Genomic DNA, 24,893 nt, shown 5'->3' on the forward strand with positions numbered 1-24,893 from the left:
GTAATGTAATTGGTATATGCTCGACCACCGTGTAACGCTGGGAACACCGGCACTGTGGCAAGCCTAACAGGGAGTCACACATTACAAAAACTTTCACCAGGAGGAATCTTGGTCTCCCAACGATGTTTTTTCTTAAAAACACGTGCAAGAAGCAAAACAGGAAATTAAGCAATACAATGTGTGGAACAGGATGTTTTTCTTCCAAAATGGATGTCCACAAGAAACGATCAGTCAACATTAAGAAAAGAAAATCGGCTCCTCCCCTCTCCAAGCCAATATCTGCTCTCACTGGCTGTAGCTTCTTGCATGACCCCCCTGACAAGTCCAAACCGGATATTTGGCCTGCTTGTTATCTTCCATTTGTCTGCAAGTCATCAGCAAGTTCTGGATTGCATCTTTGAACAGTTCATGCATACCGGTCAAGCAATGTTTTCAGAGCGCTGATTGAATGCAGATTTGCCTCTGATCTGTGTGTTTTTGGTGGTGATCTCCAAAACCTGTCAGTCAGTAGAAAATCATGCTATATTATTAACTCAGCATTAGCTCTTTTAATCTTGAGACATTTTGTAAACAGCTGTCTCTATTAAACCACACTAAATTGCCACCAAAATAGTCCTTTATTTGTAAGAAACAACTGAGTAGCTGGAAATTGATTTGACTTTAAGCCATCAGTGAACAGCTAACTGATCAAACAACACGCAAAACCACAAAGAATATCAGGAAATTTAATCCAGAGTAAAAGACAGACATAATGTGCAACATTCCTCCTCACTACTGATCAAAAAGTTTACTGCTGTCCTCCTTTCTTTCCATGCCTTTGACACACCAGACCTCATGCACACACTTTCATATCACTGGAGAAATTTCTCTGGAGAAAATAAATGCTACAGAAGCATGAATAGCCCAGTTAGCAGCACTTTAAGCAAATGCAATTATCACCCTTCTCAGGCACAGCAAGTATGATTATTGCTACAGTTGATTTGTAAGTTTACACAATGTGGCTAGAAAACTTCTATTGCGCGGTAAGGAAAACATACTTCTGACATCACATCATACAAAACAAAAGTTGAGTCAATAGAAAACCATGGACGAAGCTGGCAAACATTCTCAACATCTTCAGAAAAACTTGAGACAGAAAACAACACAAAAACTCTGTAAGTTGAGGCCAACAAAGTTCACTCAAATGACATACTGAGTATGTACATCAGAATATACCGCTCTATTATGCAACACATGCAGTACATTAGTGAATAATCTTAGTGTACATACAGAGTTCTTTTCAATGCATAAAACAATTTAAAAAGCCCTAAAAGGCACAATTACAAAAATGCCTAGCTGGCTGCATTTCATTGTTTAAAATAAAAACATCTGAGGTTAAGAAAAAGAAATACAAACTGATAAAAACACACTTTAAAAGTCTTGTTTTAGAGTCACTTATGGTACAATTTACTTATTAAAGCTCTTCTTGAAAGCTATTTTCTACTTTATGCGTGTGCATGTGTTTGTGTGAAACTGAATACCTCTGAAAAAGTCTTCATTTCACTAGCCTGGAGGTTGTGTGGTTGCGTTTTTAGTCTTCTTTCTTCTCTTCAAGAGGAGAGGATTTGTCGAGTCTTCGATAGTTTTGATTTTAATCTGATCATAGTCCACTCTCATTGTTTGCAGGGCGTTTGTCATTTCCTCCTAATAACACAATCAAGATGAAAATAATATGAATAGGCACATCCAGTTTTGAGCTAATGTTTAATTGTTCAGTGACAGTCAAGAATGCACAATATATGAGCATAAAACATTAAAATAACTACGACTTTGTCAAAAACAAACCTATGCTCAACCCACTCCTGATTTCTCTATGGCTCAAAACAAATTAAGCAGCTACAAAGTAACACAAACGAACAGCTCAGACACTTACTTTAACCTTCTCCCAGACGTCTTGTTCCTCATGCAGCACCCGGCTGGTATGAAGAGGTGTTTGTGGCACTTCGACTGACTGCTGCAGTGGTGAGAGAATATTCATATGTGAAAGTGTTCACCAAATTTCAAAGGACATCTTTCAAACAGATTCAAGCCTACAGGGTGCTTACATTAATCCAGGGATGGTTTATAAACTCATTGATGCTCATTCTTTGGGTGGGCTCAGTTTTCAGTAAGTCGCAGATCAGCCGTTTCGCTGAAATGGAAAATCACCAAATCATCATCTTCATGGTTGTGTGTGCCCCCAGCTAACGTGAGACATGTCTTTGTAAGTCATTACAGTTGGCGCAATCATGTGGAGCGGTTCACTGCTCAAAGTCAGTGTCAATTGAATATCATAAACTTGTGTTAGCCACAGCAACAATCCAAAATCCAACTGAAAACTCCCACAGACTTTTTGTCCACGGAACCAGTGCGATGCTAACATGCAGTAGTTAACAAAGAAAATTTGTTGTGTCTTCCCAGGAGAAACAGAAATATTATTAGACGTACTTCAAGTGGAAGAGCATGCATGGAAAGTAAAACAAATTAAAAGGCAAGCATTTACAAATTTGCAATCTGATAATACACTCATTTCAATTTCCAACACATCTCACCTTCCTCAGACACATCCGACCACTCTGGGTTAGGGAACTCATATTGTCCATTAAGGATCCTTCTTTTCATTCCTGGGGATATTGCCAGGCCATGATGCGAGAAAAAGGGAGGATAGCCACAAAGTCTGTGCGTAAGACAGAAGAAAAAGCTTGATGACAAGATGATATAATTAGAGTCATTTGGAAAGGGCAACCATGTGTCATTGCAAGATGAAAAATAGAAAAATTCATAAGACTACAGCACATCATGCTGGGTGACTTACAGGATATACATGATGACACCCAGAGACCACATGTCGCAGGATCTGTCATACTTCTCTGGACCAAGAACCTCTGGAGCTGCCGCAGTGTCAAGAGAAATTGTTATTGGACTGGAAAAATCACTTCTGTTTCACATTTAATGCCTTTGATAATTCTACATAAAACACAGATGACTGAAAAAAGAAATAAATCAGGTCATTTAATCAGGGAATGCAGTATTTTCCAACCAATTCACAAAATTTACAGTAACCTTATAGTCCACATCAATACAGCCACTATACATATGAGGTAGACCGCCTGCAGATTTATGTTAAATGCCCTCAGTAAATGCCCTCAACAAAAAGACTAAGTGAGGTGAAGTTTTAAGGAACACATGGCAAAAATCTGATGATTTAAACTCTGGTAATTACCACACAATGAATTGAGAGTCCACAAATATATTTGTCTTGCAGACACAAAAATACTACTGGGAACACTCTGCTCATATATAGCAATATTACATCCGTCTACAATAATACATAAGTTTTGTCTGCATGGACAAATCCTCAAGTGTCTTTTTTAACCTGATAATTACTTTCAGGATCAAATGATTCTTACCAACATAGTAAGGGGTAAAACAGGGTGTTGCTAAAGAGTTTAATGTGGTGATTTCTTTGGCAAACCCAAAATCCGTCAGCTTGAGGAGGGCATCTGGCCTTTTGGAGGTGTACAGTAGATTCTCTGGCTGGAAGAGACAGAAACAGTGATGAAGCATCTGGAGAACCTTTGATTTACAATATGATTCACAAATTGAGTTGGAAATAAAACATGTGAGAACACGTCAGTAGGTACAGAAGCATGCTCATGAAGCCGAGGAGGTGGGATAACTTTCAGTTATTCCAACAATAACTGATTTTATACTCGTTTCTTGTAGGTGGCATGCAACTATTATATCCCTAGTTTAGTCAATTAAAGGACTTCTGTCACATGTTATTCCCTTATATGTCTCTTCATGGTTCCTGTCTCACTTAAAGGAGTTTTTTTGGTTTTTTTCCCTTTCCTTCAGTGTTTTATATATGTTCTTGTGCATGTCAAGTCTTAGTCTTGAAAGTTAAAAAGGCCAATATCTACACCAACAGAAGCTCCTCTCTCTCACAGAAAACACTGCTCCTGAAACGCCTCGTCAGTGGTCTCGTCTTTAATACTGTGACTTTGTGACATCACACAACATCACAGAGTCACACATTTGCATCATTTTTGGCTTGTTTGGCACGTAAAAACTGATCTAGCGCAGCTGCTGTGTTGTTGTTTGTGGTGCTGTGTCAGGCGTGTGTGAGCGGACCAATCAGAGGAGACTGGGTATTCAGGAGGAGGCGCCTTAAAGAGACAGGAGCTAAAACAGAGCATTTCAGACAGAGGGGGAATACAGTGTTGCAGCACTGGACGGCATAGGAAGACTGATGTATGTAAACCTATTCTAATAGTAACCAGAAACAAAATGATGAGCGTGAAAATGAGCATAATATGTCTCCTTTAACTATCAGTTAAAGGAATGTACGCCATTTAAATAATCTTTAATATCTCATTTGGTGACTCCACTCAACTGATATTATGCATGTTGGACCGTCAATGTAATTAATCTACACTACAATAATTCTACCAAGTATCGTACGATAATTTATGATAAAGTGTGTGTTAATTTATTTAGTCTCAGCATGTGAATTAAATACATTTTCCAATTTTGTAAAAATATACATTTGTCCCTTCTAATACAACACTTTTTTTTTGTGAAACCCCAGCAAATAAGGTAAAAAGTGGTGCTCAGTGACCTAATCAAACTTAAACTTTTACAAACTGTGTTGCCATTAGAAGCTGTCCAATATGCAGTTTCAAGCAGCCATTCACTATGTGCTCACTCTACATATGTAAACAATTTATCTTTCATATGTACAAAGGTCTGGAAGACATTTATACATTTTATATCTCTTGTTTTCTCATGACTGTGCTACTTGGCATTAAATATGGGCTCTTTAACAACCACAGGACATTAAATTGCACAACAGCACTGCTTTTTGTAAAGAATGCACACATGTTAATTTCCATTAAAGCAGTCCACTGTTGCAGCTTTTGTTTTTCCATTACACATATATAAAGTGAGGTATTACCTTAATGTCTCTGTGAGCAATGTTGATGGTATGCAAGAAATGTATGGCTTCTCCTATACTTCTCATAATGTCAGAGGCCTCTGGGTAAAAAGGAAGGGAAATGAAATGAAATGCACAACATGTAGATAAACAGAAAAATGCAGATGAAACTATACATTCAGCAGCACATCATTATAAAATCCACCATTATTGTGCAAGATTCAAATTGCTTTCATATGCATAAAGAATTCACAGTAGACAAGGCATCCATATAATCTATGCGACTACAAGTTTCTCCAACCCTGATTCCAAAAAGTGCTGGCAATCCTGTTGACCTATATTCAGTTGAACACAGTACAGGGACAAGACATTTAATGTTCAAACTGATGTCTCTACCTTGGTTTGCTGGATGGGGGTTGCACAGTGAGCCCCTCCATGGTGACATAGCAATAGTTGCAATGTAAGTGTCTGTGTGTGGCGGGGAGGGATCTGTCTTGACTGGCTCTGTCTTTTCACTGCTACTCTCAATTGAGATTTAGGGAATAATCACTGACCATGATCATTCAAAACCATGGTCATTTGGGCATTTTTTGTCAGCAGATCAGTTTTAAATAATGCAGACAACAGGTTTGTTTGGCTGACTGTAAACAATGTTTTGTTTACTGGGACTTAAACCACTGAATATTTAACCATACTCACTATTACCACCAGTGAGCAAAAGTGAGCCTGAAATGAAATCTTAAGGACTGTAACTTTAACTTGCTTGAGAAATTGTAACCTCTTTACCTGTTTCTGTAAATGCATGATTCCCTCTGTCTTGGATATGACTGAATAATTCACCTCCATCCATGCTGCAAACAAAAACAGTACAACAGACAGGAGCACCGTATAATTAATGTGTAATTTACAGTAGGGCATGTTGATTCATTTACTCTTCAATAAAGACCAATTTATAGTTTCTCCTGGTACTAATTTTCATTCATTTCTTATTAATTGTAAGAGTTGTACTGCAATTGTAACATTTTCTTCACTTGCTATGACAAAAAGTAAAACAAAAACTTGTCCTTAATACAATAAAATTCGAAACAGTTGTTTATATGTGGTAAAAAGCTCTTAATGAAAATCTAGTACTGCTGGAAACACTCCACATACACAGCAACACAATATTAATTACCATTATTAGTCACATCTTTGGTTCAGTCACAGGATTATTCAATTAGGACATTAGATTTATAATGTCATTATCAAGTGTTAAGAACATTTTTTTATTCTTTTGCAATGTTTGAAGTGGCTGTAGCTCAGATAGGCGCCTTGCTTATTATATTCTAGACAAAGCAGCCTTTGCCTGCTTTTCATTGCTTTTGCCTTGAGGTGTTCTGGAAACTACTCACCTCAGTTGGTGTGCATTAACAAAAGGCTGGCTCTACCAGAATGCAGAGCTAATACAACTAATATAAGCCACAATTCCCAAGACCCATTTAGAGATGAACAAATTCAAGGCCAGGAAGTATACTTTTGTCAACACATGCTATCACTTTTACAGACCACACATACACCATTAGCTTTAATTTACATGTGTGTGTGTGTGTATGTGTATGTGTGTGTGTGTGTATGTGTATGTGTATGTGTATGTGTGTGTTTGTGTGTGTGTGTGTGTGTATCTGGGTGCCTGCAGAAGAACACACCACTCCATTACAACGAGGAGACACTTCCTGCCCTGGTAGAGATTCTCATAAACATCTATAATGGGAACAATGTGGGAGCAAGATGACACCCTCCAATGGAGCTCTACCTCCCGTCTAGCTTCCGGGCAATCCTGCAGCATCTGACACAAAAACAGCAGAGGAATACACAAGTCAGAAAGCAGGATGATATTTTATTTTCAAATGCAGTCGTGTTAGTTTTAAGAGATTCAGTGTAAAGATTTATTTGAGACGTGATATGACGGTGAATGGAGGAAGATGATGGCTGACTTTTGCTGATAGAATCAGACAGGAAAGATTCAAGATTAATCTGTCATTATGCAACACAAGACTGCATTATGACATTTCTGTTGTAATCCCTAAAACACACACACACACACACACACACACACACACACACACACACACACACACAAAAACAAAACAAAATCTGTAAAGATTAATTAATAAATAACACTCGAGTCAAATAGATAAACTATTCATGGTTGGGTGAGTTTAGGAGCCTCACAGCCTAAAGAAAGAAGCTATTCCGTAGTTTGGTGGTACAGCACAGGATACTCCGACGGCAGGAGGGTGAACAAATGGATGTTGTACTATCACAACACAGAAGGAAACATGCATCTAATCATGGACGAGAGGTTAGCTAACTAGGCTGGTAACGTTAAAGCTCAGCCGAGTGGACAACATTAATAGGGTTGGCCGATGTCTACCAAATCGGCATATAACGATATCCACAGTGAAACATTGCGATAGATGAACCAGTTTTTTGGGGGTGGGGTTGGGTTTACAATTTGCTTCTGTATATGAGGTAGTGTGTCCTCTCAGGAGTTGCTTACCAGCTCAGTGACCACCACTGTAGTCTGTAATCACCAAGTGTCTCAACTAGTCGAGAAAACTGCCTCCCATCTCTAGCGAAAGGAGTAGGCGGATCAACTCTCACATCCCAAGAGTCAAATATACCTCACCGTGGTGAGTTTAAAAGTCTTTGTCTACGCACCAAATGTCCATTAATTAGTTGTGTTCATCAATCGTGAATCAAAGTTTCCTGGCTAGCTATACTGAGAAAGCTATATATATATATATATATATATATATATATATATATATATATATATATATATATATATATGTATATATATATATATATGTATATATATATATATATGTATATATATATATATATATATATATATATATATATATATATATATATATATATATATATATATATAGATATATATACATATATATATATACCATTTTGATGATGGCATCGTTCATCCCACACAACCCTCTCATCCGTAAGAAGATGCATGTCTACTTCTGCCGTAGTAGAAAGGAAATAGTTCCGACAGGAATGTGATCACAAAAAGGTGTGTTGATTATCTTGAGTCATGATTTCTGGGAAGAGACTTTGTTGTTGCATTTTTCAATTTTTTCCTTGTCTTTTTGGCTCTTCGGTTTTTGGTGCAGTCTAGTTCCATTATATTGAAGAAAAGGCAGAAATGTCTATGGATAATATCCGCAAAACTCTGCAACTCACACCAAAACAATCTAGATGGATAAATAGCACGACAGATAAGAGGAAAAAAATGTATTTTTTATTTTCAGGTGAGCTGCCCCTTTAAATATCAAAAATATGTTTTGGAAACTGGTTCTGGCTTTTTGTCTCTTCATTTTAAGTCAAACTTAGTCTGTAAATTTGGGAAATCTTAAAAAAAAATAAAATAAAAAAAAATGTACTGAACCTATCTAACACACTAGTTATGTTTTTTTTCTTTTGGATAGAAAGACCATACACCTTTATACCGCTGCTACAGCGAGACAGCAGTGTCACATACTTGTATTAAACAAAGTTTGTGAAAAAGATTGGTAGTTTGCTAGTTGGTCCACTCTGTTTACCCATATCAAAACACCTTCACTGTCTAATAAAAGCTGAGAGTGTCCTATGTGCATGACACCTTGTCCTGCTGTACCAAAGCAGACGTCATAATCTCTCAGTCATCTGAGGCCTCCAGCATGAGGCTACTTTTAGACACAGGCATGTTCCCCTCTCTCTTTCTGGCTGGCAGCATTTGGATTGTAAAAGTCAATACTCTTTCAAAACACACTCTTCAACATGACAGGCCAGAAGCCAGAGCCACTGGACAAAACATAATTTACCAACTCTTGAACAGAAAATTAGACCCTGACGAAGTGGCCTTTCATGTATGATCACCTAAATGCCAGAAAATTACATGTTTCCATGAAAAAAACATCTACAACTCTCATCTGATGCCAACAGTGACCCCAGCTTTTGAACTCTCAGCTCTAACTCTAAATACTGGCTGTCAGTCCACATGCACAAATCAGAGCAGGTACTCACAGTTTAATATGCATCACACACGCCTTAGGAGTGACCAATCAATCCCTGAGGAATGTTGTGAAGCAATGTTATCATTTATCCCCATACCAACTGAAACTAAAAAGGAGGACACATGGTGTCCCGAGGAGAGGAACTAGTAAAAAGTGTATGAAAAGCAGATTTTCTGATATCAAAGATAATAGAGGAGCATCTGTTACCTTTCATCTCAGAGCTCAGCTTGATAGTTTATGTCTTCAGATCTGACTACATTTCTTCTGAGTAATTCTCGGAGTATGACAATACGGCACGAAGGTTGTTAGCAGCCAGGCTTTGATCCTGTTTACTTCACACAAACCATGAATAATATTTCTTTTATTCGGGTTATACAGATAACAAGTAACTGGAGCAACAGAGAGACAGAGAGTTGGGTTTGTGTGTATAAATTGATACATTTAGAACCTTATTTTGTTAATCCAAACAATTTAAATCTAGGTTATATTCAGGTTTAAATCTTTGTAATCTATGACAAACTGCAGACTCTTGGGTGTCCCAACCCCCAAACTGAGAACCAGTGATTTTATACACCAGTGTAAGGTGCTACTTATAAGTTATGTTTATGCTCAGTCAAGGAGCCTAAAAAAGACAGAAGGATCATTACGTCAGCTAATCTTGATCTGGTGCCAGACTGTATGGGAGTCTGTGGGAGATACTTGGAGAAACGCACTAAAACCCAACATATCTACATCGTAGGACTTCTGATGAAGTAATGCCTCCAGAAAGTGAAAGAACACACTTCAGAGAGTAGGTTAACGACTTTTTTTTTTAAATCGACATCCCTCAATTTTGCTTGTGAAAACTGTTCAGTTAAATTGCATACTCATTTGTGATGTTTAACCTGACCTGAAGGGGGAAAAAAAACAGTCCTTAACTTACTCTCTGGAGTGTGGTCTTACATTTTGTTGAGGCATTTCTTCATCAGAAGAAGTAGTACAGTAATACAGCTGACACCACGGTCTGGAGCCAAAGTAAGATTAGGTGATGTAATGACCCTTCCTTCTTTTTGGGGCTCCTTGTACTCGGGAAGGAGGAAACCAAAGCAGACAACAGAAACCTTTCAAACCATATTCCACAGACCAGTAATAATTTGTGGTCATAATGGTTTCCTGCAAAGTCAGACCACATTACGTCACACAGACTGACGGTTTGTGTTACGTACATGCATGAGTATTTCTAGTGTTGTTGTCTGCATACGGAGACTGACTTCAAGTGTCTGACTCATCCTGAGAGTACATACGAAAACATCCATCTGAATCCACTCAAACACATCATGTCCCGCAATCACAATCAATCAAATATCCATCACTGTCTATAATAGTAAGGCGAACCCACCATTCTACAGTTAATCCAGTAAATACTAGGCTACAGACAACATGTTTTGTTGTGTATACTCACAAATATGAAATTATAGCCTGGTGGTGTAGGTTTCTACAAGTAGCCCATGCACTTTGGCATTTAATGACCAGAATAAAAGCCAAATAACGGGAAATCTGCTTATTTCTGGTTGTTAACAGCAAAGACAGCATCATTTATCTCAACACAGTTATTAATATGACCTGCTTGGAAGTGATTTATCTGGAATCTATTTCATTATACAACAGTGACAAGAGAATCAGTGAGATCAAGATGACAATGTGTTTACCTTTAGTGCAAACTTTTCTCCATTGTCTTTGTGGAAACACTCCAACACTCTGCCATTTATCCCCATCCCGAGCACCTGACTTGTGACACTGTACACGTCTGTAATGACATTCCTTTTGATTTGTAGAGGTTTGTTGTTGAGCGCTTTCAGAAAACACTGAGGGAAAGGAGCAGAGTTCAGATTAGGCTGCTGTTGGATCGGGACAGCCGGCTGGTGCTGATTCGACATGTTAACTATCGGCAACACATGAGGAGTGATAACAGTCCCAACAGGTGCGTCTCTCGTCCTCTCAATTGCCAGTGGGTAGCTAGTTAACTGTCTTAGCTAACACCTAGCTCATTTTGTCCTTGTGTGATATTAGCCCACCGCTAGCCAAGATAGCGAGACAGGTCTCACTCAAGTCCTCCACAAGCAGCTGTACCGGCCGGGTGACTGTCCAGGGAAGTCCACTTTCAACCTGTCACACTGCCAGACAGTTTAATAACTCGGCCCGGAGCTCACACCGTGTGATATCAGTTAATGTCACATAAAAAATGACACACACATTAAACAGATGACACATGACCAAACTTCCGGACTGAAATGACGACGTTAAAAGCAGCATCCAACAGGGGCGTGTCTGGGTGGGAGAGGAGCGCTCGAGGGCACCACCAACCACCCGCCACCCAAATCCCAACTCGTGATTGGCTGACGGCCATGGAGGAGGCGGGGCCATCAGCCAGAAAGTTATTTTGAAAAATAAACATTATTTGATGCGACAAACAAGAATACGACCAAACTGACTGGCTGAACATCAATAAGATTTAGCATGTCCTATATATTTTATATATACATAAACTCTGTGTGGGTGTGTCCTTACAGAGTCGTTAAAGACAGGTGCTTTGAGTTTCAAAGTCGTTAGGGCTTGTGGGTCGATGACTTGTGAGTCAAGTCCAGTTGCCTACGAGCAAGCCCTTATAATTACCATGACCTGGATGACTGAGAACCTTCATCAACATAAAAATATAATCAAATATAAATCTAAGTAACAAATCTAAAATCGAATCAAGAAATGTCATGTGCAACACAAACGTACAGGCAGGCTCGAGGAGTAATGGAACAGAGAGACGAAGTCACGCCCAATGGGACCTTATTTCGGAAAACTTTGTATGGTAGTGAATGGAGAACGGCAAATAATTTTTCAATCCTGTTTGAATTGTGTCATGTATTACACATATTATGTTTGTCAATTTAAAGCTGAATTTTCTATGTCGCAGTTTGTCATAATACTAATGAAATATAAGACTGTGAAAATACATAATTAGTGATTAGTGATGTTGTCTCGTTGAACGCTCACCAAAACCCGTAACTGAAACATTGCAGAGGTGGTCCTGAATATAAGCTTGCCCCAACTACCCTTTCAAATAACTGCAGTTGTCGATATGACCACATTTATTGTGATTTTCATCTTTTTTAGTATCTTTTCTGTGCCAAGTTGGCAGCCATGTTGGTGTTGGTGACGTGTGTTGAGCGAGACGATGTAGTTCAGTGAGCGGTTGAACACAAAACTAGATGGTATTTTACTTTAATTACAACAAACTGCGACTTTCTTGACTTTTAAGAAAAGTTCTCTTTTAAATCGACAATCGTTGTATGTGTGACTCATGACACAATTCAAGCAGGATCGAAAAATTATTTGTCTCTCTCCATTTGCTTCCATACAAAGTTTTTCTGAAATAAGGTCCCATGGGGTGTGACTTCGGCTCTCGATAACATGCCCCAGTCAAGAGGAAAGACCAAAACAAAGATTATTTGATTTGACAAACAAGAACTGCTATCTGACCAAACTGACTGGCTGAATATCAACAGGATTTAGCATGTCCTGTGAAAATATAATCAAGAAATGTCATGTGCAACACAAACGTAAGGGAATACATGTAACGGGATTACGTAATGAGGATACAAAAAATGTAACTGATGTTGTATTTAGATTACAGATACATTTAGTAAAAGTGGAATTACCAACAAGATAACAATTATAAAATAAAGAATGACATGCTAGTCTATAACCATGTAAATGTGCACATATGACAACATGAGTCTCTACAGAGGGTGAAGCACATATGAATATATAGGTGTTTACCAAGTTACACCCGGTAGAATGAGTTGAGACTATCCAGATGGGTGGTGGTATAGTGTAGGATTTACAGTTTGCATTGTTCAAAAATGTCTGATTTGCTCCTGGATTTGCAGTTCATGACCTCACATTCCTTATAAGCTGAAGTAACATTTACTCAATCAATCAATCAAAATTTATTCATTCCAGTGCTCACCCTATGGTGGTTCTGGGCAGGTTTCATGACAGAGATACTTCATCTGGAAAAAATAAAATTAGACACTTTGATGTAAAGTACATAAATTAAATAGACATCTTTTCTCTGTTAGCCGGTTTGATCCCTGGTGTTTGAATGTCTTTGTGACTCCATTAGCAAAAACGCAGCAGGAGAAAGGACATTTTTACTGCCACTATGGCATTAATTAGAATTGTAGACTGGTAAATGGGAACATCATGTTACCATTGTGGGTTACCAGAAAATAAAAGATAATAGGGTTGTGATAATAAATCGGATAATGAAAGGTAACAGTGCAATAAAGCGAAGATAATAAAGTACCCAACTTAGTTCTGATGGCCATTTCGGGAATGTTCTTATCTAGTTTGCCCAGTAAAGCCACCTTGCCCTGAAATGGCGATATAACGTTATTACTAACAAGTAAAATCTACATTTCTCTCATCATGCATCCTGTGCCTCCTCCTGCGGAACTATCAATCGCGTTGCCGCGGTAGAGTTTCACGTCGGAAATAAATACATGTCGGACCATCATACCCAACGAGGAAGAACAGCTGATTATTCTGAAGCCAATACAAGAAAAACACTAAGCTATCTCGCCAGTGTAGTGGCGATTTAGAGTTTGTGTGGCTGCTATTATGACAACAGTGACATTATCTCAGAGGCAGACATGTTGAATTCGTCGCAGTAGTTGTTTTATTTTCTGAGAAGATGTTTGCCAGACCGTTCCGTGTCAAATCCAATACCGCAATCAAAGGATCAGACAGGTGAGTCAGAGATGCTGCTGCCAGCACTACGTAGACTTTTGCTGGTCGCCATTTATTCCTAGCCACAGATAATGTAATTTTATTTATACAGTGGTTTAATGAAAACTACTCAAAAAAACCCAACTTCAAACAAGTCAGAGGGCTGTCTAAATATAAACATTACAGCTGACATGGCTCGAGCAAGGCAAAACTAGAGTAATTCTTATGTTAAGTTCAATATTTGGTCTTGAAACCAGTGGATTCAGACCCCCAGTAGAAGTGTTTTAGTTGTAGTAAGCTGTACTGCAATTCTATCAAGTCCTTGTCCTGAACTGAGCAGATAAAATCAGCTTTTTAGCTGGCAACATATCAATATTTAGCCAGAAGATGTTGTTCATGCACTTAATTTAATATGTTATCTGTATGAATTAACTCTGCAAAGCTGGATTTCTGATATCTGAAATGTTTAACAGTGTAGTTACAGTTGAACATGTCAGTCTGACTTCGTATACCATCCAGTGTTATAAAGAGTAACTTCTGGTTATTATACATAAATTGCTCAGCCATGTTGATTATGATCACACTTACTGGGGTAAATGCCTGCAAATTTTAATTCTCTGAGACGGAAGAATAAGTATAGACAAAATGCACAAACAACGCTGAAATTTCAGAGGACAATTTATTATACGGAAAGTATGGGTTATGGCGTCATTAGGATCTTTGAAAATAGCATAAGGCTGTGTAAACGTGCAAGTACAATAGTTTTAAATGATAAGCATTCAAAATAATGCATGTGCAAAATATTAATCTATAACAGTAGTTATTACGAACACAATGACTGAGACTCTTGTTTTTGTTCTTGCCTTTAGGAGAAAACTCAAAGCCGACATATCTGCAGCTTTTCCGTCACTGTCTGCTGATGAGCTGTCTGAGCTGATCCCTAACAAAGAGGAATTAAATGTAGTGAAGATTTATGCACATAAAGGAGATGCTGTGACACTTTATGTTCTTCACAAAAATCCACTGTTCTTTGAACTGGAGAAACGACTTTATCCTACAGGTGAAAAGCTGGCTATTAAATTATAGTCACATGATTTAGTGGATAAAATATTATCAGCGCCTTTAAGTCAATTATTGTAGCTGTGCATTGTTAATTTTTTTCAGTGTATGTGCTTTGGCGTTACCCTAATCTCCTGCCAACATTCAGGACATGGACACCTGTGCTTCAGAAGTTAATCGGAGGGGCAGGTAAGCTTCTCTTTTAAAGGTCAAAACCTGGACTGATGTTTCACAGTGTACACTTAAAATTTATATTAAGTAACAAATGCTTTGTTCCCCGAAAGATCTCATGCTGCCAGGTGTGGTGGTGCCTTCAAGTGGTCTCCCAGATGTGAAACAGGGCAACTGCTGTGGTGTCACAGTGGTGAACAATAGGTAAATTAATTTAGATTGGACTGACATGTTCCCCACAGATTAAAGTGTGACACTGTTCCTCATGTCGATTGCAGAGCTCCTGTTGCAGTTGGCACTGCTGCAGTGTCCACTGCAGAGATGCACAGTTTGGGTATGAAAGGGAGAGGAGTGTGTGTTGTCCACACGTACATGGATAACCTCTGGTGAGCAGCTGCCATCTTTCTGCATTTTTATAAATTAATGTTTTTGTTTAAAGTGACAGTCTGACGTTTTCTTGCACAGAGTTAGATGAAAAGATCGATACCACTATCTACTACTTACTTACTACTTATGTCTGTCCTTTCATTATAAAGCCACAGACAGGAGATGGAAACAGTTAGAAATGTTGTGGCTGGTTCTGTCTGAAGGTAAAACAAATCAGTCTATATCACATCTAAAGCTCACTACTTAACACTTTCTGTTAGGGCTGCACAATTAATCAAAGTGTACTGAAATTGCAGTTTGGCCAAGAAGCTAAGATTTTCATATAAAGGTAAAATGTGTGACAAAACAGCATTATAACCAAGCACTGTAGAGCTGCAGAGATGTCTTGGCAGGCACATTTTGTTCTCCACATGTGAGAAAACTTGGTTGTTTAGCACAGACCCCAACAAAAGTCACGTACAAAAACCAACAATTTAAAACAGCATGTTGTTTTACAGGAGTTATGTGCAAGGCAATTTTTTTGACGGGATTTAGACTTAGAACTTAGACTTTAGAAAACTTTAATGGCTATTTGTGGTACAAAATGGTCAGACAGACATAAACAACAGTATCCAAAGATAATCAGTAGCAGCCATCATCAATGTTGTCAATGTCATTAAGTGTAATTTTTTCACTTCCCACTGGTTCATGTGATGAATGAGTTTCTTGATTGGTTGGGCTGATCTTAGGGTATCTGTTCCTCCGACCAGAAGGGAGTGGCTGGAACGGGCTGTAGCCATTTATGTTTTGAACAGACAACAGAGTAGTATCAGTCTTTTCATCTAACTCTCAGCAAAAAAAGTGAATATGCATGTTTCCCAAATCGTCAAACTGTTCACAGCATTGCCCCCTTTCAACAAATTGTCTTAATGCAGAGCTGGGACCTCTGAAATTGTAGACAAAAAATATAATTACATTTCCAGGATTCACTCTGCAGCCCTACAATTGAGAAAGCATTGCACGTGTGTTTTTATACACTTCTTTTAGGGCGTTTGGAGACAAGTCAGGTCCTCCATCTTTACCAGATGCAGAGAGTGCGGAGCAAGGGATGAATGGAGAGGAATGTAATTTTGATGAGGAAGAGGTGGAGGAGGTCGAGAAGTGTGTGGAGGAGGAGCAGACTTCCGGTGACACAGTGACAAATCAAGCCTGTTCTGGTATTGAGGAGCTGAGTTTGGCAGAGCAAGAGGAGGAGAAGGGTGAAAAGAGCAATGAGGAAGATGAGGAGAATCAGGAGAATCAGAAGCATCCACAAGGTATCAGATCAGTCACCCTTACAGTTATATTATTGAAGTGTAATTTAAAAAGTCGGTAAAGTTGCATTAAGTATTTACCACCACAGTTGCACTGAATTAGCTTTGAACAAGACTCGCCCTCATAAGAACTTTTATCCCAGATGATTGCTGTTTTTATTTTTCTGACCATATGGTCGTGGTTTGTTGACACAACTGGAGAATATGATTTGCTGACGTGGTAAAATGGGAGCATGTTCAGAGAGACAAAAGGATGTGACCCAGGTCATACCCTGATTTCACAGAGATAATGGACGCCCTGCTGTTTCAGTGTTTCCTCCATGCTCTCAAGAGCAAGGTGAAGAAGTCAGAGCTCCCTCTGCTGACCAGTACTTTTCTCCGCAACCACATGTTTTCCTGCTGGTAAAGTACAGTTCATCTATTGAGAATTGCCGATCAGTAATTTAATTAAGTACTCTAAATATCTTATTTTACTGTATTTTATTTCTACGTATCTTCTCTAGCCCAAGTGGAAAGCAACTCGATATCAAGAAATCCAGCTACAAAAAGGTATTTTAGATGTCAGGGATAAACAAATAAATAGACTTTGTAAGTAAATACTCATTACATGTTTTATCCAACAGCTGTCAAAGTTTCTACAGGCCATGCAGCAGCAGCATAACCTTGTGCGTGTAAAAGAACTGACCAAGGGTGTGGAGAGCATTGTGGAGGTGGACTGGAAAAATCGAGAGTGAGTGAGCCAAGCCTTGTCTCAACTTAAAGAAATTTTTGGTTGAGTTTCAAATGTACAGTTTGCCAACATTCAGCTTGACTTGCCCTTTACTTTTCTTCTTTATCACATAAACACGTCATAGACTGCGTTCCTTCAGCGTTCCTGAGGAGATAGATGATGAAGTGGTTCTGATGCAGGATGGAGGGGAAGGAGAAGCTCCATACTATCCACCTGAGATAACAACTCTGTACTCTGTGTCAGCTCGCCTGGGGCCCCTCTTTCTTGAGGCAAACATGAGGTGTGTGTGTGTGTGTGTGTCTTTGTATGTTATCCTAACCTTGAATCTTGATACATGGTTCAGACATAGCAGGGAGAGTTGAAGCTTGTGTTTCAGCCAACTCCAATAAGTTTCCTATAGAGATGAATGTGGCACTGAGTCCCTTCCTGTTCTGTAGTTGACCTCGACCTCTAAGCCCCCAGTGAGGGGATAATATTCCCATACCAATGAATCATAAGGCCGTTCCTAAATTGCTCCCTTTTTTACTCATGCTTATACAATAGACACATTTTTTCATTGACACTCCTTTATGGTTCTATCCAGGACTTTTTCACTGCAGCCATTTTAACTTGTCATAGTAGGAAAAGCACAAGTGTCACTAATATCATTCACAATGACTCCCATCTGTATAAGTGTCTTTGTAAACTGTGAAAGCACAATACCAAGACCATGAACCAGAATTTATTAATCCTGGTGCTTTTCCTTCTATGAGAAGCCAAAATGTCTTCAATAAAGAGAAACGCCTGTTGTGCAATTTTTCCAGGCCACAATATAGTGCATAAATTTCCCATTCAGACAACACGATGAGGTCGTTTTCCATCCGTATGGTTCATATTTCCGCAAAAACTCACAATCTCGAAGCACCCTCTTTTGCCTCCCACCTTCTGTTACTGCTTTACAAAAGCTTTTTTCAATCTATAATTCTCTACTGCTCCCCCTGTTTTCTCACCATGCCGCCTGTCTCCAAAAAGAACAAGCTTGTCCTGACACACTTCGCATGCTTCCAGGCCATTAGTTTCTAAACCCCTAACCTCAGTACCACATGACCCCTCAATTCATTTTTTACTCCCATCTGGTCACAGATAAAGAACACTTGCCTGGGGAAAAAAAGCATGTTTGGAGGTTTTTTTCCCCCTGCGGTGCTTATGTCAATTGCTTGCTAATGATAATAACACACTATATGTCCATGGTCTGAAGGCACGCACACAAGTACAAACACACAAACCTGTTATTACATGCTGATTATAGCTTTTGTCCCCACCTTTTAATTTTCAGAACTTTTAAAAGTCCTGTGTCACTCAAATATGGCCCAGTAGGAGACACCTTTTGGGCAGTTGTTAAACTTTTAGAATGAAACCTATTTTCTTATTCATGGATTTTTGATTTTCCAGTAAGGGAAAAGAAGTACATATCATTTTTAACTTAATATTTTAATTTTATTAAATTGGTGACCAATTATTATTTCTTTTTTTCTAGTTTTGTGTTTGTCAAATCATTGACACAGCAGTATACATGCAGGTGCTCCTCACACATTCCCCTGCTAAATTAACTTGCCTTATGACTCCTTGTAGTGTCGAGAGAATGAATTTATACAGATTTTAGTGAGGTATAGCTGTATCCTTCCTTTAAACAATTTAACTCCAGAACTGTTCTGCTTTCTGGCAGTTTGCCCTTTTTCCATTTTATGGCTATTTTACATTAACATGATGGTTCATGTGGACATGGACAAGTTGCAGTCTTGCTTTTCAACTTTTTAGGAGTATTTTATTTTCTTCAGTTACATAGACCTCCTGATGTATCGTAGATGATTGTCTTTCAATGAATCAAGTATTGTAGAATTGCTTTACTGGGATAGCAGGGGTGGAAGTAACTAATTGCATCCACTCAAATTACTGTAATTAAGTTATTTTTTGGGTACTTGCACTGCGTACAATTTGAATGAATATCTAAACCTTTCATCTGCAATTTTGTAGTCAAACAGGCCAGTTAAAACCCTGACATACGGACAAAAAAAACCCAAACTCTGCAGCAGGCCCAGGTTTAGAGAAGAGAAACCCCTTTGATTGAATGCCGTTTCTTGATAATGCATTAAGCACCAATGGTTAAAAAGTAAGTAATACTCTGAGTAATGTTTGAGAAGACTACTTTGTACTTTTATTGTCTTATTTTAATACCAGTAGTTTTACTTGTAATTGAGTAATTTTTCAGTAATGTAACTGTACTCGTACTTAAGGACCGATCTTCAGTACCCTCTCCACCGCTGCTTGATCGTATCGTATTATGAGCTACTTTATGATTCCCACCCCAAATAAAGAACATTAAATACACAAATTAATTCATACCAATAGTCTGTTTTTATTTTCAAATTAGTGTCGAATTCAGTACATTACAGAAGTCTTTAGTAACTCCCTAAGCTGAAGACACCTTAATGCATTTCTCTCATTTGCACATTTATTCTTGTCTACTTTGGTTTCATTTGTACTTTGATGCCCCTACAGGAAAGGAGCTGTACTGCAACCTGCTGAGGTGAGAAATATTGTCACAGAATATGTGAAGAAGAATGAACTGGTGGACGAAAATAATAAGAAGTAAGTAGATTCTTAAGATTCAGTCGAGTGCACCGTTTACTGTTACAATCAAACTATGTGCTTGTCAGCTGACACAGAGCTCAGTTTGGGTTTAAATAGCTTAGTAGTTTGGGTTTTTCATAATTGGCGGCAGCTGTAAAAGGGAACAAATACAGAGCTGACGGCAGGCCATGTGATGTTATAACTGGCCAAAATGCTTAAATGTAATCCTGAAATTGAAAGAGACATCACGCGTTTATTTTTAGGTTGTGAAAATTGTGCGTCTTCTGATGTGAAACAAGTTGTCAATGATGGGAGAAATCAAATAAAATCTGTTGTGGAACTGGCATAGCTTAACACGGCGGCAAGTTCACTGCTGAGCGCCGTCCATCCACTGTCTGAGGAGCTTTTTTCCAGAACAAGTAGCTCCAATGCTTTTCACCCCTCTTAACAGTTACGTGACCATAAACCCGACTCTGTGTGACTGCTTGCTGGAGAAATCAGAATACCAGGAAGTACAGTCTCTCAAGTGGGATGACCTCTTTAGCAGGTAAAGACTTGTTTTGTTTTTCTTATTTTGTTTTTTATGGGACGTTTATGTGGACAACATAAAAAATAAATGTTGAGTACTTCACTCAAAGCTTTGGCAAATTCTTATCTGCACTTCTGCACTTCCTACCCAGGTAAAAGTGGGACCACATACAGTGTGTGTTACATACTATAGAATTCTTTGAAGACAAATTTTAATAAATAGAAAATAAAAATTAGTTGCAACATCCTTTTCGCCAATATGAGGCCACATTTGAATCCCTTGCTAATGTGGGCAGTTGGAGGCTGTCAGCATCTTAATTGCAGGATAAACACAGGATAGAATAATCATCCTAATGGAAACCCGTCAATCCACATCCAATCTGTAAACAACAATAATGCCTCTGCTCTCAAGTCCGATACTCACATCTGGTTTGTAACTGCTGCTATAAAAACAAGATACATTATTAGAGAGACAAAGTCCTTAATGTTTTTAGTTACCTTTGCCTTAAGCAAAGTCCATTTTGCTCATTTTTGAGGCCCTAATGAATGACGAATGGAAAACATTGTTCATTGAGAAATTAAAGCGGGCTTTGGAGATACTAAGGCAGATAAAAGCAAAGACCTCCTTGCGTTGCGTTTTCCTCCCCTGGGACTTATTAAGAATTAGACATCATCGTCTATTTGAATTATTTTGTGGTGCATTCATCATTCAAAATAAGCACTGACACCTGTTTATTTTTAAGGGTAATTTGATTGACCGTTCAAGTGTTGCCATTAGGACATTTGTTAATCTCTAACAGGGATGGATGGACTCCCTCGGGAATATTTAAGATGCAAGGCACTTTCAGATCAGCAGGATTCAAAGAGAATTCATATTTAAAGAGGACCAGTAATACAAAATTTCCTCAAGCTAAAGTCTGGAACAACTTGCCTTATGATTGTTATGATAATATTTTATTTTCTCTGCCCTGAGTTCAGATTTTAGTGGGTTTGTTTGTTCAACAGATGCTCTTTGCTCCGTATAGTGGTGGCGCCTCAACAATACAATGGCAGTTTTACAAGGGGAGATCCTAACAGGGGGCACGGGATCCCCGTGTAAAAAAAGTGTAAATACACCTTTATATATTATCTATAGAGATACCACATTGAGACGACAAGTACTGTGATTGGTCAGCTTGGCCAGTAGAGACTGTTGATAGTGAAGACAACATGGAGCCAGTTGAAGAAAGGCTCAGTGATCTTTCTCTTTTCATAAATGTCGTGATCTCATTTTGCTCTCTATGAGAAAGTGAATAATGTAAGTATAAATATAATTCAAGGCTCTTATCTCATTGTAACAAAGTTATGGTGTAGATTAAACAACACCATCATATTTTCACAGGACACTGGGACGAATGCAGGAGTGTTATCAAGTTGTATTCCCCGGACTGGCACCTGTAACAAGGAAGGGCCACATTGAGCCCATAGACATCGCTGTGGCTTCTCGTGGCTCCAATAAGAAGGTGACAACTTTAGTTACAATCCCTTAAATTGCCAGCTGTAGATAAGCAGGAATTTCTTAAAATTTCTTTTTACTGTTAGTCATATGTGAGAGTGTATGACTAAAGCCCAGTCCACTCCCACACGGGCAAGCTTTTTCTGTGCGTTCTGGCCTTTTGTACACAAGTAAACAGCATTTCAGGTCACTGAAAACTGAGCTTTTGGAAAACTTCAGAAACGCCATTTTCAGTGTTTATGTCTGGACGGGCATAACCAAAGACTTTTGGAACAGATGATGCAGACACACGTTTATCAGTGTTCGTAGAATAATTGGCAAATGTGAACTCGTATGTGTTATGATATTGAAGTATTTGAGTTTGCACGTTGACGGAATGGATGTTATATTGTTTCACGTTTTACATTTCGAAAGACACAAACGGAAGTTATCCAAGACGATTCTTTTGAAGCGCAGTCATGTTTTCCTGCCTCGCTCATTGTATTTTCTGTAACCAAGCAACCGAGTATACAACCCGCTTCCTGTTTACAACGGCATGCTCATGCCCGGTGTATGTAAATGGTCAGATGATATGCGTTTTCGGATGTGTTGGTATGGAGGGAGATTATTTCTTGAGTGCTTAAACACTCGTCTGGACAGAACGTTTGCTAATTAGTAGGGATGCACAATTAATCAAAATATTATTGAAATCTCAATATGGCTGAAGCTGCAATTTGTTGATGAAGGTAAAATATCTGACGAAACGGCATTATAATGAAGTACTGCAGTGCCCTACTACAAAACTAAAAAATAGATGTAAGAAAGCATGTTTGTTTCGTACAGACCATAACAAATGTCACATCATTGATGTGATTTAATCATACCGCAATCACAGTATGATTATTACCGTGTCATGCAGCCAAACTAAATACTACTAAAGACAAAGGACAGCTGAGACTGATTGGGATGGTAGTTTTACAGATGTTTGTTTTGAATCCTCAAAGTTATTAAAAGTCAAGTCAATTTAATGATGGCACTAGATGAAATATTGCCTGAAGACTTTAATTATCAGGGTTCATTCTGTGCAGAACAGGATTATCTGTCCAATTTCAAAGCGATCCATTCACAGTTTTTGCAGACATTTCAGTGGTGGACCATCCAACCCAAATTATTGTCCAAATCTGGTTATGAAAAATTGGCTGATATATGTACTGGGATCTTACATTTGAGGATTAAACTTGTCAGTTCTTTGCTTTTCATCTGTAAAACCTATCTTATGGTAACAATTGTGTTTCTGTTTTGCAGTATGTACTTGGCAATCATAAAATACAGATGTGTTATTGGGAAAATATTATCGTGTCATCTTTCTGCCTGGTTGATTCAATTTTTTTCTAGCTGTAATTGTTTCCATACACTCCCTTTAGGTCACGCTTATAAAGAACCTTGAGGTGTACGGTTTGGATCCTGCAGTAGTTGCCACTGCTTTGCAGCGCAGAGTCCAGGCCAGCTCCGTCTTACAGCCCATCCCAGGGTCCAAGGACAAAGTCCTGGTCCAGATCCAAGGCAACCAGATTCATCAAGTCGGCAATTTGATGCTAGGTTTGGATCTTAATCATACTTGATTTATCTTACAATTTCTCAAACAAATAAATTCCATTTGTCTAAGCTTTTATTTCAATTTCAGATCATTATCGAATTCCTCGCAAGTACATTCAAGGACTAGACAAAGCTCCCAAGGGTGGCAAGAAGAAGTAGCATATTAACAAACTGTTTACTGTCTGATGATTTACTCTATGTAAACAAAACAGCAATGGGTGTAATAAAGTTGATTCACTGTCATCATTTCAAAGTTGAGTAGTGAATTTGTTCTGATTTGTCTGTTCTGAGAAAATTTGAGTAAACTGACTGATGGGATCATTTAAACCAGACCAGAATTGTTTGACCACAAAGTAATTCATTTCTGATGCTGAAGAGAAAGAGGAATTTAGTAGAAAAACTCATCAGTCAAGCATTCATTGAAGCTGATCAAACCTTTAATGTTGTGTCCAAAAAAGATCAGTCATTTGGGAAGATTTTTTTATTATAATCCAAGCAAGTTTCATTAAGTCGTTCAATTCTCAAATGATCGAGCCAATTTTTCCAATGTTAGGCGGATGTTTTCACATTATTTTGTAAAAGACAATCATTTTTTTAACCAAAATTTATTTTCACAATCACGCTGCACTTTCTTCTCTCATCTTCGTATAAGCTGGTGATGCAGTACGGTATTCAGTGTTCAGTTTTTACCACTTTATTTTATAGTTTGACAATGAAATGGTTTCTACATCCACAAGTTTGTATTGATTATCTTTTTTAAAGTTTTTGGGGGGACATTTCATACCATTTTTAGACTGCCAACAGTACCATCTGCCAAACCTCCCCAGCTGGAGACAAAACAGGGACGTTGCTGTTTATGGTTCTGTGCCTTAACTCCTTAACCTGTATTTCCATATTCTTACCTGGAAGCTCTGCTGAAACCATTTAGGATCAGGGGCCTTGTTTTGGTAGTGCTGGAGTAAACACAAAGAAACATGGACACAATAAAAAGTAACAGAAACCTGTTTCAAGCAAGCCAGTATGTTGTGCCGTGTTTCATACAATTCAAAACGGCATTATTTCACGAGGGTAAGTAACCACACCAAAGGAAATTGTTATATTTCTCCTGTGGTAAAATTTTTTTTCATGTTCCTCACAGAAATTTGCCATAATTCTTCATTTGATTTTGGTTGTTTTTGTAAGGGTCTTCTTTTTTTAGCAACATACAAACTTTAACTTTTCAACTGAGGCTGTGTGCAATTAGACAGCCTCAGTTATGTTGAGGTCAGCTGTT

The 24,893-nt window shown here is 38.4% G+C and overlaps 2 protein-coding genes across 4 annotated transcripts; one reads left to right on the plus strand and one right to left on the minus strand.

The window, feature by feature from the left end:
• Nucleotides 1-711: 711 nt before the first annotated feature.
• On the minus strand, nt 712-11,282 carry LOC140999918 (MAP kinase-activated protein kinase 2-like). Of its 3 annotated transcripts, none has more exons than XM_073470495.1 (11): nt 11,245-11,282; nt 10,701-10,856; nt 6,640-6,779; nt 5,741-5,805; nt 4,976-5,055; nt 3,429-3,555; nt 2,834-2,909; nt 2,571-2,695; nt 2,085-2,170; nt 1,913-1,993; nt 712-1,683 (listed from the first exon to the last, which is right to left on the minus strand). In XM_073470495.1, exons 1-11 carry the CDS (start codon nt 11,260-11,262, stop codon nt 1,543-1,545), a joined length of 1,095 nt encoding a protein of 364 aa, XP_073326596.1. In that variant the 5' UTR covers nt 11,263-11,282; the 3' UTR covers nt 712-1,542. The 3 variants fall into 3 exon arrangements, with proteins under 3 accessions (XP_073326596.1, XP_073326597.1, XP_073326595.1); XM_073470496.1 differs by having other exon boundaries at nt 11,067-11,278; XM_073470494.1 differs by having other exon boundaries at nt 10,701-11,278.
• A 2,286-nt stretch (nt 11,283-13,568) lies between these two features.
• On the plus strand, nt 13,569-23,873 carry eif2d (eukaryotic translation initiation factor 2D). The gene is made up of 15 exons (XM_073471054.1): nt 13,569-13,794; nt 14,643-14,833; nt 14,938-15,021; nt 15,117-15,207; nt 15,282-15,389; nt 16,417-16,685; nt 16,967-17,084; nt 17,186-17,231; nt 17,306-17,412; nt 17,537-17,692; nt 19,951-20,040; nt 20,474-20,569; nt 21,932-22,052; nt 23,449-23,623; nt 23,709-23,873. Exons 1-15 carry the CDS (start codon nt 13,739-13,741, stop codon nt 23,777-23,779), a joined length of 1,779 nt encoding a protein of 592 aa, XP_073327155.1. The 5' UTR covers nt 13,569-13,738; the 3' UTR covers nt 23,780-23,873.
• The last annotated feature ends 1,020 nt before the right edge of the window (nt 23,874-24,893 follow it).

The sequence above is a fragment of the Pagrus major genome, chromosome 7 (genome assembly GCF_040436345.1).
Source record: "Pagrus major chromosome 7, Pma_NU_1.0".
Classification (NCBI taxonomy): Eukaryota; Metazoa; Chordata; class Actinopteri; order Spariformes; family Sparidae; genus Pagrus; species Pagrus major.

Excerpts from the sequence above, each read along its gene's own strand:
- eif2d (XM_073471054.1), top strand. The coding sequence starts at position 13,739 with ATGTTTGCCAGACCGTTCCGTGTCAAATCCAATACCGCAATCAAAGGA. Across the intron at positions 15,390-16,416 it reads ACGTACATGGATAACCTCTG|GGCGTTTGGAGACAAGTCAG; the intron begins GTGAGCAGCTGC and ends CACTTCTTTTAG. Across the intron at positions 20,041-20,473 it reads GTGGACGAAAATAATAAGAA|TTACGTGACCATAAACCCGA; the intron begins GTAAGTAGATTC and ends CCCTCTTAACAG.
- LOC140999918 (XM_073470494.1), bottom strand. The coding sequence starts at position 10,928 with ATGTCGAATCAGCACCAGCCGGCTGTCCCGATCCAACAGCAGCCTAAT. Across the intron at positions 5,806-6,639 it reads CTCCTCGTTGTAATGGAGTG|CATGGATGGAGGTGAATTAT; the intron begins GTGTGTTCTTCT and ends TTTTGTTTGCAG. Across the intron at positions 5,056-5,740 it reads TCATGCATTTACAGAAACAG|AGGCCTCTGACATTATGAGA; the intron begins GTAAAGAGGTTA and ends CTTTTTACCCAG.